The 14,175-nt window shown below is 40.1% G+C and overlaps 1 protein-coding gene across 1 annotated transcript; it reads left to right on the top strand.

Annotated features, from left to right (window-relative positions):
- Positions 1–225: 225 nt before the first annotated feature.
- LOC104870554 (rhox homeobox family member 2) lies at positions 226–9,282 on the top strand. Its single transcript, XM_010636229.1, has 4 exons — positions 226–358; positions 525–873; positions 1,747–1,792; positions 8,721–9,282. The coding sequence occupies exons 1-4, from the start codon at positions 286–288 to the stop codon at positions 9,114–9,116; spliced, it is 864 nt and encodes a 287-aa protein (XP_010634531.1). The 5' UTR covers positions 226–285; the 3' UTR covers positions 9,117–9,282.
- The last annotated feature ends 4,893 nt before the right edge of the window (positions 9,283–14,175 follow it).

Here is a 14,175-nt window from a genome sequence, read left to right as displayed (position 1 = left end):
AAATAGTTCGTACAGTTCAGCACATTCCCTTCCCTAGCAAGATACTTTAAGGCCAGAATAGTCAGCTAAGCTGCACCTCGGAGGCCCATGTTCTGCAGTAGTACATGTCTATCTGCCCGCCAAAACAGGACATCTATGAGTGGATACACTGTAACTGGGTCTTGGTGCCAGGCAGAAAACCCGTTCTGCCAATCACATCTCAGACTTTGCTCGGGTGATCACGCGGTGAACTGCTCAGAATCTTCAGAAAGCGGCACAGCCTCGCTGACTGACGGTCCTCAGAATATGGAGCCTTTGGAAGGTTACGACCACAATTTCCTCAGCCTGGGAGTCGAGAAGGACCAGGAGGAACAGCATGGTCAGTGCCTGGACCAGATTAGTGCTTTAGCGAGCTCCAAGAAGCTAATATTCCCGGGGAGAGACAAGTAAACCGACACTGCCCTCCCCCACCCTGTCACGGCACCGCGCCTTCCCTCGGACCCGGTTTTGAAGCACTGATCTTTTTCTTTGTTCCCTCTTTCCAGATATGAAACCAACTGCTGAAGAGAAAAAAGATGGGGAAGTGGATGTACAACGTGAGGCTACGCAAGGAGAGGCAGCAGAAGAGAGAGGGGAAAACGGAGAAGAAGGAGGAGGAGGGGATCAGGTCGGCGCCAGCACTCTTGATCCCATAGACCACAGATACGAAGAAAGCAGTGGTTCAAGCAGCAGCGGTGACCAGGAACAGGAGGAGCTGAATCCCGAGGAGGACGAGACTGGCAGGGACCAGCAAAGGCTCCTCCAGCATACTAGTCATCCTAGTTTCACCCAGTTGCAGCTGCGGGAATTGGAGAACTATTTCCAGTACAACAGGAGCCCCAGCAGACCAGAGAGGTAGGCAAATCGCCCAGCTTGGCTCTGGGTTTGGTGTTGGTCTAAGGAAGCCTTCGGCTGTCTCCCAGGTCCCATTTTCCCCGCTCTTGAAATAAAAGCCAAGGAGGCTCCTCAGAGTGGGTGTGGGGGTAGGGATGGGGGCTGTGCTAACTGGTGAAAGTAAATATTTTCATGAAGCATTTAAAGAATCAAGTTGGGAAACTTTGGACAGTGCTTGGTTTTTTGTTTGTTTGTTTGTTTTAGTGTGTGTTTTTTAAAAATGTATGTGTTTTATTTTGGTCCTCCGAATTGAACCTGGGGCATGGCACGCACTCGGCAAGTGCTTTACCGCGGAGCTAAAAACCCTAGCCCGTATTTACACTATTTTTAGACAAAGTCTTGCTGAATTGTTCAGACTGGCCTGGAATTTAAGATCCTCCTGCCTCAGCCTCTGCAGAAGGTGATTTCAGGCATGTGCCACTATGCTCAGCTAGCAACTGTTTTTTATAAACAGGTTCCTGTTAGAAACAGGATAAAAAGTCTTAGGCATTGTTAAACCAGTGCAGGGTGGGATGCTGCCTGTATTTAAATTTTCATTAAATCTGTTCATTATGGATTGTTATTTTGCATTAATTTTTATATTTTAAATACACTTGAACATGATTCTTTTGATTTCTGATATTTTGGCCTCCCTTTAATGTTTGTACCTGAGAGAAAACTGTCCTTAAAGCAAGCCTTAATGTGTATACTACAGAATAATGTGTGTGTGTATGTGTGTGCTGGGGGGAGGTTTATCTATCAGAACAAAACAATTAAAAAAAACACGAAATGTACTGTAAAAATTTTGTTATCCCAAATGCCAAATGCTGAACCTCTGCAACTTTTTCCCCTCAGAAGAGAATTTGCAAGATGCCTGGGTGTGCCTGAGGCCAGAGTGGAGGTGAGTAAATCTGAAAAAAGCAATGTGGCAGGGCAGCCACTTGAGAACCAGCTTCAGGGCTTGGACTTTTTCTCTAGGACATCATCATGTTGGTATATTTTGGTTGCCTTCTCCATGTTCAAGAAATGAGCTTTGAATTTTAGGGTCTTTGTGGGTGGAAAGCATAATAGGAAATCCCTAGCATATAGAAATTTCCCATTTTCAGAGGGAACATGACTTTCTAAATGAAAAAAGTATAGTACTGAATTATTTTTTATTTTTTGCATGTCTGTGTATATTTTAACATAAATAAGAATTCTAAATTAGGAAAATAGATATATATTGTATATACACACATAACTACATGAAGTACAACTGTCTATAATGAAGTTCCATTCCTAACATTGGTATCTTTTAAGTGTTATTTCCATATGGAAAATATTCAAAAGAGTGTACTAAGATGCCGTGTGGCACTAAATTACTTAAAATATTTAAAATCAAGCATAAACTAATTTCTTAAGAGTGAAATTTGTAAATATTTAGGCATTTGGAGTGAGGGAAAAATTCACAGCCAGAACACAACACATGTGTAATTAACATGTGTTAGTTAAATTGGGCCTGATGGGAAGGGAACCAGCATAAGGCCCAAACACAAGCTACTCCTGCTGTTGTTTTGTTTTGTTTTTAAGTCATTGGTAAAGCTTGTACAAAGATTGGCAGCTCTAACTTTTAATTTTCTGGGATACCTTGAAGTGTCAGCCTGAAAATATTGCTAGCATAGTAGGTTGTAATAACGGGCAACCTTTGGAAATTTCTCCGAAACAAAAACTAAAAGAACAGTGTGGTAGAAATTTTTACTGACCTGAGAAAAGGGGAAGTGTTGACAAGAATTGTATATACTATATGGCTTGGAGAAACTACACACATTCAATTTTTTTTTTTTTTTACAGTGCTGGGGATTGAACTTAGGGCCTTTGCACTGAGCTACACCCAAAGTCCGTTTTTTTTATTTTGAGATAGGGTCTTGCTAATTTACCCAGGCTGAGCTCTAACTTGTAATCTTCCTGGCTCAGCCTTCCAGAGTTCTAGGATTATGACATGCATCACCATGCTTGGGTCATCCTCGACTTTTCTGAAACTAGCAATTGTATTAGTGAATATATTCTTGAGCAATGTCTAACACCTAAGAGAACTTTTCTTCCTTGTTGTTGTGCTGTTATGAGGAAGTGTGCTTTCTGGAACATGTTGATGGTTCTATGATTTGAAATTTTTTCATTTGCTCAGGCACTGATAACTAATTTGTAGGTCACTGGATCCAAAGGTGATTATTTGAGGTCATAGAAAGCCATAAATTGAAGAAAAAAAAAAGTTGTAAGATGTGTTAAAGGAGTTTTGGAAAGGGAAAAGAAGAAGAAAGAAAAGAGACCACCAACAGTGGAGAAGGATTCCTTTTTGTCCATAGCCCTGGTAGCATTTGTTATTGGTTGATTTCTTGATAACAGCCATTCTTTCTGGAGATCAAATGTCGGTGTTGTTTTAATTTGCATCTCTCAAGTGACTAGTGATGTTGATCATTTTTTCGTATATGCATTTTCTGGTTCTACTTCTTCATCTGAGAAGTGTCTAGTCATTTCAGATGCCCATTTTTGAATCGGGTCTTTAAATTTGGGGAGTCTGATTTTTTTGAGTTCTTTTTATATTCTAGATATTGGTCCTTTGTCAGAGGAACAGCCTGCAAAAAACTTCTTTTTCCCATTCTGTGGGTTGTCTCTTAACTCTGTTGGTGGTTTCTCTTGCTGTGCCAAACCTTTTTAATAAGATGAGATCCCAGTTGTTGGTTCTTTATGATAGTTCCTGTGCGACTGAGGTTTTGTTCATAAAATCTTTGCCTACACTAATGTCTTTGAGAGTTATGCCTATTCATCTTCTAGCAGATTAAGTGTTTATATTTTTATATTTAGATCTTTGATCCATTTTGATTTTAGTTTAGTGCATGGTGAACATATGGGTCTAGTTTTAATCTTCATCAAGTGGAAAACCAATTTTCCAGCACTATTTATTAAAGAGGCTATCTTTCTTCCAACCGTTTGGCTCCTTTGTCAAAGATAAGGTGGCTGAGTGTGTCTGGAGGTGTTTCTACACCTTCTAATCTGATTCATTGATCCCAAGGACTGATTGATTGATTGATTGATTGATTGCCAGTACCATGCTATTTTTATCACACTAGCTTTGTAGTATAATTTCACATCAGGGATTTTGACATGCCCTGCCTTACCTTAGTTGCCCATAATTGCATTTGCTCTTCTAGTTCTCTTCTGGTTCCAAATGAATTGTAGGGTTAATTTTCTAATCCTGTGAGATATTCTTTCAAGGAAATTTTGAAGGTAGAATTACCCACATTTCCAATAAGGGAGAAGATAATGTTTCCATAGATTGCCAAACATTTGACATGAATACTTTAAAAAATGCTTTTTTTGGGGGTACTGAGGATTGAACCTAGGGAGCTGTTGAGCTAAAACTCAGCCTTTTAAATTTTATTTTTTAAATTTTGAGACAGGATCTCACTAAATTTCTCAGACAGACCTCAAACTCTCAATCCTCCAGCCTCAGCTTTCCAAGTGCTAGGATCACAGGCATTGGCCATCTGGCTTCAAATAACTTTTGCAAACTTAACTTTATTGGTACACTTACATGATGATCACATTCATCATAAGGAATATGTACCTGTATATAATATATCTTGAGTCTTCTTTTTCTCCTATTTCCTTCCTCTGCCTTTAACCCTTCTTCCCTTTCTCATTCATAAAAGTTTTTTTTTCATTTTCCTTCTATTCTCCTTTTCTTTATTTTCCTTTCTTTCGCTTCTCCCCTCTCCCTTTTTCCATTCTCATTTGAACATTTTCTTCTGACTTCCCAATATCTACCATCCATTTTGGTCCTTATTTTTACTTTCAGTTTCTCACTCAAAAGAAACACTGTGATGTTTAAACCTATGTGTTGGGCCAGGGATTTAGCTCAGTGGTTCCGGTGCCTGCCTCGCAAGCACAAGGACCTGAGTTCGATCCCTGTTACCAAAAAATAAAAATAAAATAAAATAAATAAACATATGTGTCCAGTTTACTTCATTGGAAATTATGGTCTCAAGGTGCTTTCATTTACCTAAAAAAAGTCTCAGGTTCACCCTTCTTTATGGCAGAATAGTACTCCATTGCAAATAAACACCGCATTTTCTTTATCCATTCATCTGTCGATGGATACAGATGCTGTTTCTGAGATTTAGCTGTTACAAACTGTACTGCTTTAAACACAGATGTGCGTATATTGCTGTGACATGATGCTTTTAATTCTTTTAGGGAGATATCAAGAAGGAGAATAGCTGTGTCAAATGGAACCTCTAGTTTTACTTTTTTAGGAATCTCCTCACTGATTCCCACAGTGGCTGCACCAATCTACACTCCCAGTAGAGAAGGGTTCCTTTTTCTCCACAGCCCCACCAGCATTTGTTATTGGTTGATTTCTTCGTAGCAACCATTCTTTCTGGGGTGAGGTGAAATCTCAGTGCTGTTTCAATTTGCATCTCTCAAATGACCAGTGCTGTTGAACATTTTTTCATATATTTATTTTCTGTTTTTCCTTCTTTGTCTGAGAAATGTCTATTCATTTCAGATGCTAATTTTTGGATGGGTCTATAAATTTGGGGTTCTGATTTTTTTTAGTGCTTTTTATATTCTAGATAGTAAAATCTGTCTGAGGAACAGCTGAAAAACTTTTTTCCCATTCTGTGGGTTGTCTTTTCACTCTGTTGGTGGCTTCTTTGGTTGTGCAGAAGCTTTTTAATATGATGAGATCCTAGTTTTTGTTTGTAATATTTCCTGTGCAATAGAGTTTTTGTTCATAAAGTCTTTGCCTACCCCTGTGTTTTTGAGTTTTACCTTCCACCAGTTTAAGTGTTTCTGTTTTTTATATTTAGAACTTTGATCCATTTTTTAATTTTAGTTTAGGACATGGTAAGAGATATAGGTCTAAGTTTTAATCTTTGGCATGTGGAAAGCCAGTTTTCTCAGCATTATTTATTATAGAGGCTATCTTTCTTCAGTGAAGGTGTTTGGCCTCTATGTCAAAGATAAGGTGGCTGAGTATGATTGAAGTTGTTTCTTCGTCTTCTATTCTGTTCCATTTATCTTTGGGTCTGGGTTTTGTGGGGTGTTTGTTTGTTTGTTTGTTTTTGCTAGTATCATGCTGTTTTTATCATGGTAGCTTTAGTGTGACTTCAAATTGGGGATTGTGATACCTTCTGCCTTGCCCTTGTTGCCCAGAACTGGTTTTGCTGTTGTAGGTCTCTTCTGGTTCCATGTGAATTTTGAGATTGTTTTCTCTTTCTTTCCTATGCTGAGCATTCATGGATTCCATCATGATCCTGAATTCATCTATTTTTTCCATCTGTTTCTGTTCTAGAGAGTCTAATCATGTTTTTTATTCTGCTCATCCTTTCTGTAGTTATCTTGGAAATTATTCTTGTTTTGAAATTTTCTAGAGCCTCATTTATCTGTTTTTTTTGTTTGTTTGTTTTTTTTTTTTTGCTTCCTGTGCTGTCATTTCAGGTTGTCCAGGTGGTTGATTATCAAACTTTTCCATCTCAAGCTTTTTAATATGACGAGATCCCAGTTGTTGATTCTTTGTGCTAGTTCTTGTGCTACTGAGGATTTGTTCATAAAGTCTTCCTATGCCAATATCTTCAAGAGTTCTACATAACTTATCTTCCAGAAAGTTTAGTGTTTCTGTTTCAGTCTTTTTAGATTTCTGTTTCTGTTTGGATCCTTAATCCACTTGGGTTTTAGTTTAGTGCATGGTGAAAGATAGGGATCTAGTTTTAATCTTTGACAAGTGGAGATACTTGGGTCTTTTGTCAAAGAAGAGGTAGTTGTTTCTGCATCTTCTAATCTGTTCCACTAATCCTCAGTTCTGTTTCTTTGCCAGTACCATGCTGTTTTTTATCGCAGTGGCTTTGTAGTGTAAGTTCAAGTTAGGGATTGTGATTACTCACTGTCATGTTTGTTGCCTAAAATTGTTTTTTCTATTCTAGGTCTCTTCTGATTCAAAATGAATTTTTGGATTGTTCCCTCTACTTCTGTGAAATATACTGTTGGGATTTCAATAGGGATTGCATTCAATCTGCATAACAGTTTTGGAAGTATGGCCATTTTCACTATATTGGTTCTTCTTACCCTAGAACAAGGGATATCTTTCCAGTTTCTGATATACTCCAATCCCCTTTTTCAGAGTACTGTACTTTTCAATGTAAAGGTCTTTCACTTCCTTTGTTAGACTGATTCCTGACTATTTCATTTTTCTTGATGATATTGTGAAAGGTGGGGTTTCCCTAATTTCTCTCTCAGTGAGATTGTTATTTGTGTACAAGGAATGCTATTGATTTTTGAGTGTTGACTTTGTATCCTGCTACACTGTCAAATATGGTTATTAATTCTAGGAGTCTTTGGGTGGTGTTTTTGGGGTCTTCTAGGCAGAGCATCATGTCATAAAACTTTTAATAGACCCTTTCCCTCTATTTTGTAAACAAAACAAGAGATGTTTTATGAATGAAATATTGGTAACAGAGACCTCACTTTGGACCCTACACCATTCAACTTGCTTTTGGTATTGATTATGTTTATGAAACTTCAGCCACTAGTACCTTTGAATCTCCCTAAAATGAGCATCGTTACTTTGGACTTTCACACTATATAGTCACTAGATAGAAGAACTCCAAATAGTAACATGGGAAGGGGGAAAGTGAAGCTTCAAGCAGGAAGAAAAAACCCCTTTGGCTCGTAACATTTGCAGCTCTAGAGCTCAATGATACAGCAGAAACCTCTTTAACTAGGGTGCTGAGAGGATAGTGCTGTTTTAATTAACAGGTCTTTGCTTTTGGTCTTTTAGTAGTTTAGAGGTGTTTAGGGAATCATGTTTTCTTGACACCTCTCCCCATTATTATCAAAAATCATAATAAAAATACCTATTTGAACCCTCTTACTGTATACTGATGTGATTGGAATCTTCTACTTGAGGATTAGGACTAATTGGCTGAAGGCATCCAAACAAGTTAGGCAAGCACCGTGTCTGCTGTCTCAGAAGATGAGACTGTAGGGAGATCAGAGTCACCTGATCCTAGGAAGGTTTGGTAGGTGGCATGGATTGGAGCATGCACGCATAACAATGCCTGTTCCCCTGCGAACTCTTGTGTAAGCAAAAGGTGAATTGGGCTGACTTAGTCTAAATATTTATTATTCCAAAGCTTATTATATCAAAACAGAGTCCAGGGCCTCAGTTAACCTCATGCCCCAAGAAGACGAACCACAAACTCCCTGGTGTCCTAAGGCAAGGCTTCCCTTGGTGTCATAGTTTTAACCTTCAAGATGTTTCTTAGTCACCCTAGGAAATTTTTTGTTTAAGAATCTTATTATTTATTCACACTTAAGATGGGCTTTTCAAAGTAGAGCCACTCCCCTTGTTATGACTTTAAAAGATGCCCACTTTTCACCAAGCTCAGGTTTTCCACAATCAGGGTGACACTTGCCTGGTGACAGGGGTTGGAGACAGTTGGACAGCTGGTGATCAATGGTCAGAGAGTGGATACAGCACACATAGCAACAGCAGCAGGATTGAGTCTAATTCATGAGGTACACTTGCACCTCAGAATGAAAAATATAAGATAGTATTAAAAGAAGGAGAAAGAACAAATATAAGCTAAGCCAGAGCTTGACATATAGTTGCAGCTCATTAGAGGAGGGATGCAATTACTAAATTTCCTAAGATATTTTAGCAATAAGAAAGTAACTTCGGATTCAGTTGAAAATATGACATATGGAATTGCCCGCCATGTTGTTTCTTTTATGGCATTAAATACTTGGTATACTAAACTAATCCCCTTTTTTTCCCTCTCTCATTGAAGGTTTGGTTTAAGAACAGGAGAGCCCGTTGGAGAAGATATCAGAGGGCACAAAGGGTCAGAAATGCACGCCGTGTGTGCCCCAGCAACCCTGTTCATGTAATCTCGGGGGCCCCCTATTGTCCCATGTACGTGATGAGGCCCAGTGGTATATGGCTTCATGTGCAGCCAACACTGGTCTGGCCATTCAGGGTGCACTTGGTGCCCGTGGTGCCCATCCAGCCTAGAGCCCCTGTGGCACCCATGCCACCCATGCCACACGTGCTGTTCTTCCCTCATGTGCTCGTGCCTTCACCCCTGATATTCTTGCCTGCGCCTCCATATGGTTTGACCATGTTTAACTTGGTTTGGTTCCCTCCTGCCAACATTCCTTTTGTAGTCTATACTTACTGGTACTAAGAAATAGTCTGCGTGGCCTATTTTTCTTAAGCGTTTTGGGGCCAGATACAGAGTTTGTGTAGCACACTGTTAAGAACAGCTCGCCAAACATTTTAAGATGGAAGTATAAATTCATTGTCCCACTTATAGGGCACATTTTTGAATTTCAATAAAGTTACAAAATTTGCATCCATTATTTGTTTTGTGTATTACATGGGATCAGTAAATTATGAACAGAAATTGCTAAGAAAATGCTGTTCAAGTCACATAGCCAGGAGGCCTCCATTTATACTATGAGATCCTTGGCTCACCATCCAGGGCTGCGCATATGATGAAAGTTTCCCAGTGCCCATGGCAGATTTATTCTGACTTATACATCCTCCTCCACGCTTCCCTTCTGCCACTGTATACTTGCCCTTCATGCACCACTGGGATTATACACGTACCCAAGATGGGGTGGCATGGGTCCCTAAGGGAGAACAGTGTTTCAAGGCAGGGCTGAAGTTCACTCATGCTGGTGAAACTGCTTGGGAGGCTTCTCTTAGGGCCATTTTTTTCTTGATGCTAAAGATTGAACCCACATAGTGCCTTTGCAATGAGCTACATCCCTAGCCCTTTATAAATTTTTTGAGACTTTTTGAGACAGAGTCTTGATAAATTGCCTAGGCTAGGCTCAAACTTTTGATTTTCCTACCTCAACCTTCAGTGTTGGATTATAAGAGTGTGCCACCATGCCCAGCTACTTCCAGGGCTTTATGCAGAAGTCGGGAGGTATCCACTTACAGCCCTACACATTCTGCTCAGTGCCTTGCCTTTTTGAGCAAAGCACACAGGAATGGAATCCGTGCTTATATGGCACTCCTCCTCCTTCAAAGGAAACAGAAGACATGCTAGCAAGCCAGGGCGAGGCTTTTGTCTCTTTCCTGTCCACCACCCCCGTGAAATGAGCACCTTCTCCAGCTCAGTTGACTGTCACATGTTCAAATGCTTTTTCTCCCGCTCAGCATCCTTGAAAGACCTGGTTCCAGCTAATTAAGCACTGAAGTGAACCCTCCTGATTCGGTGTGCCCCCAAAAGCAAGATGGTTCCTGAACAACGACCCAGAATGATCCTTTAGATAAAGCAGTTAGACCTTGGGTTTCTTCAAACTGTCTCCACCTGAAACTGCTATAGTGGAAAACAACACAAAATGCAATTATCCTGAAGAAATGCAGACCCACTTTTGAAAATTCATTAAATTTTAAACTTTAGCAATGCCAGAATTCTTAAAGAGAGCTTTTTGCTTGCTTATGTGTGGCTCTAGGGATGGAACACAGGGCCTCACACATTTAGGAAAGCACTTGGCCAGAGATATACCTCAGCTCTTAAAGAAAGTTTCTGTCTAGAAGGCAGGCACTTGGAGACGGGAAAGGGGATTAGAGGGAGGAAGGGGGGATCAAAGGACTGAAAACAATCCAGATAGGTTACATGCATGTACTAATTCCCTAAAATGAATATCACTATTCTATATTACAAACACGTAATAAAAAAGTTTGCTATTCAAAGTGAAAATGAAATTAATGCCCCTGATTATGCACTTCCTCATGTTTAGAGTGGCAGAATTTATATGAAATGTTTTACCACAGCAAAAGTAAAGAAAAATATACCAATAAAATTTTAAAAGTGATTCATTGAGAATGCCAGAGTGTAGAGTGACGGCCAGGTCTGCAGACGAGGAGCCAGGCTTCCACCAGAAATTACTCTCACAGGACGGCTTCACAAGCATTTCTGTTTTCAGCCTGAAGGAAGGATCTTCTGAGAAGGCGTGCACTTATTGTTTGGCTGTCACTGCTTTTTCCTACTTTTTTTTCTCTCCTAACTTTACAGTTGTGCACCTCAAAGTAGTGCAAAGCAACCACTTATAATGTGGGGCTTTTGTAGACAGGAAAGTTTTGCTACCCTAGAGGCCCCACGCCCCAGTGGGACTAAGGAATGTCTGAATACGCAATGCACCCACGTATATGAGTCTCTTAGCCAAGAATAGTTGTGCTCATTGTCTTTCTTTTTCTCCTTGTTTTCATTGAGTTTATTGGTTCTTTTTAGGTATACAATCCATTTACATTCCTCACTGGGATCTTGTACCTTTACATGACAGATCTTGATTCTCATTGTTTCCCCATACCCCTGCCCTCCCTCCACCCCCTCCTCCCTTACCTATTTACAAAGACTTTGTTTCCATTTTTTCCTTTTCTCATATTTTTGCTTTTCTCTCCTTTCCTTCCCCCTACCCTTCCAACTTCCCCTGCATCTCTAGCCCTTTTCTTCCTACTTCACATTATCAGTTATACCATTTGAATCTTATTTACACTTTTAGTTTTTCAAATATGAGAAACTATTCAGTATTTACATGTGTGTGTCCTGTTTAGTTCACTTAAGAGGATGGCCTCAATACGCATCCATTTTCCTATAAATGACTCTAATTTCTCATTCTTTATGGCTGAGTAGTATTCCATTTTATAGAAAAACCACATATTCTTTATCCAGTCTCCAACTGATGGGCAACTGGGCTGTTTCCAAGTTTTAGCTATTACAAACTGTGCCACTCTAAAGATGGGTGTGCATATATTGCTGTGGTATGATTCTTTTGGAAAGATAGCAAGCAGAGGGATAGCTGGGTCAAATGGAACCTCTAATTCTAGTTGTTTGACATATCTCCATATTGATTTCCACGGTGGTTGCACCAGTCTGCACTCCCACCAACAAAGGAGAAGGATTCCTTTCTCCCCATCACCCCACCAGCATTTGTTATTGTGTGATTTCTTGATAGCAGCCATTCTTTCTGGGGTGAGGTGGATTCTCAGTGTTGTTTTCATCTGCATCTCTCCAATGACCAGTGATGTGAAACATTTTTTCATGTATTTGTTTGCTGCTTTTAATTCTTTATTTGAAAAATGTCTATTCACTTCAGATGCCCACGTTTTAATTGGGTCTTTATATTTGGGTGGCCTGATTTTTTTGAATTCTTTATATATGATAATAGTCCTTTGTCTGAGGAGCAGCTGGTAAACGTTTTTTCCTACATTGTAGGTATTCTCTTAGCTTCGTTGGTGATTGCTCTTGCAATACAGAAGCTCTTTTAAAAAGATGAGATCCCAATTGTTGATTCTTTGTGCTAGTTCCTGTTGTACTGAAGATTTGTTCATAAAGTCTATTCCTATACTAATGTCTTCAAGAGTTCTATCTAACTTTTCATTCAGCAAGTCTAGTGCTTCTGTTTTAATATGTAGATCTTTAATCCACTTGGATTTTAGATTAGTGCATGGTGAAATATAGGGGTCTAGTTTTAAACTTAAACAGGTTGAAATCTACTTTTTCTAGCACCATTTCTTAAAGAGGATATCTTTCCTCCAGTGAGGATGGTTGGCTCCTTTTTCAAAGATGAGGTAGCTGAGTATGTCTGGAGTTGTTTCTGCATTTTCTAATCTATTCCACTGATCCTGGGGTCTGTTTCTTTGCCAGTACCATGCTGTTTTATCACAGTGGCTTTGTAGTATAGTTTCAAGTTGGGGATTGTGATATCCCCTACCTTGTCTCTGTTGCCTAGAATTGCTTTTGCTATTCTAGGTCTGTTCTTATTCCAAATGAGTTTTTGGATGGTTTTCTCTAGTTCTATGCAATGTACTGTTGGGATTCCAACTGGGATTGCATTGAATCTGTACAGAAGTTTTGGTAGTATAGCCATTTTCACTATGTTGATTCTTTCTTCCCAGATGCAAGGGATATCTTTCCATTTTCTTATATCCTCCTCAATCTCTTTTTTCAGAATGCTGTAGTTTTCAGTGTAGAGGTCTTTTGCTTCTTTCATTAGATTGATTCCTAGATACTTTTTTTTTGGTTGTGATTGTGAAAGGGATTGTTTACACTATTTCTCTCTTTCTCTCTACTTTTGACTTTTTCAAAAAAGTTGTCACTATGTAGTCAAGATTACGCTTGATCTCTCTATATAGATGAGTCTAGCATAAAACTTACTCTCCTCCTGTCTTGGCGTCAAAACGATTCAAACTACAGGCATGGGCCATCTGAAAAAACGTGTCTTAGACATTATGTACTTAGTGTTACATTTTCAGAAACTCCATAACAACAGAACATACTCCAAACTCTTTTCTTCACATTCTTCCTCCTTGAATATTTCTAAATTACACAATAAGAATTTCATGCAAACATTCAAAAATGACATTCTTCAGCATAATTGGGTTGATTCCGTCTTAGGCAGAGCTCATGGAAGGGAGAAGCCCCACGGAGTGCAACTCAGATTTTCTGCTGGAAACATTCTCTCCTGGTCTAAACTCCAACATCCTCTGATCTCTCATTCAACTGGACCTGGGTGTTTGGATCTCTGACTTTGTTTGTGCACGGTGCCATTTTAGCAGAACTCCTGCTAGGGAAGTGTGGCCATCCTCCTCCCTGAACCCCCTCAGTATCTGGTCGGTTGCTCATCCTTTCCCATCCCCTGGGGATGTCTGATCACTCTGTTCCAGGTGTAGCAAGGACCCCATTAGGTTGGCTCAACCAGAATGCTCCATTACCCCAGACCCTTGTCTTACTGAGGTCCACGCCCCGAGCTCTAGCCTGGTCCTGAGCTGTGTATACCCACTTGTGCATACTTCATGCAGGCGAGCTCACTCTCTGCTCACTGCCCGACCCCGTCGCTCTGATCCCTACGACCCTCTGACCCTCAGCCCTGTGTCTGTAAAGACCCTGGAAGCCCACGGTGTCTGAGCCAAAGGGACACGGGGATACAGTTCCGTCCTCACCTCAGCTCAGCCCTGCTCCTGTGCTCTTCTCTGACTGTGCCTAACTCGATTGTTCCCCGTGAAATAAAGTCTTCCTTAACATGTCCAACCAGCCAAAATTATTTCTCTTAGAGTGCTGGCGATTGAACACAGGATCTTCATGCAGAGCTATGTCCTCAGCTCATTTCTTATTTTGAAACAGCATCTGGCTAAGCCCTGGCTGGCCTCAAACTCGCAATCCTGCTTCAGCATCCCACAGTGCGTGTGCCACCGAGGCAGTGAACATCATTTTCACTTTAACAGTTATG

The sequence above is a fragment of the Fukomys damarensis genome, unplaced genomic scaffold, assembly GCF_012274545.1.
Source record: "Fukomys damarensis isolate Sample0158 unplaced genomic scaffold, DMR_v1.0_HiC HiC_scaffold_39, whole genome shotgun sequence".
NCBI lineage: Eukaryota > Metazoa > Chordata > Mammalia > Rodentia > Bathyergidae > Fukomys > Fukomys damarensis.
The sequence above is the reverse complement of the archived record's forward strand: the minus strand, read 5'-3'. Positions and strand labels throughout refer to the sequence as shown.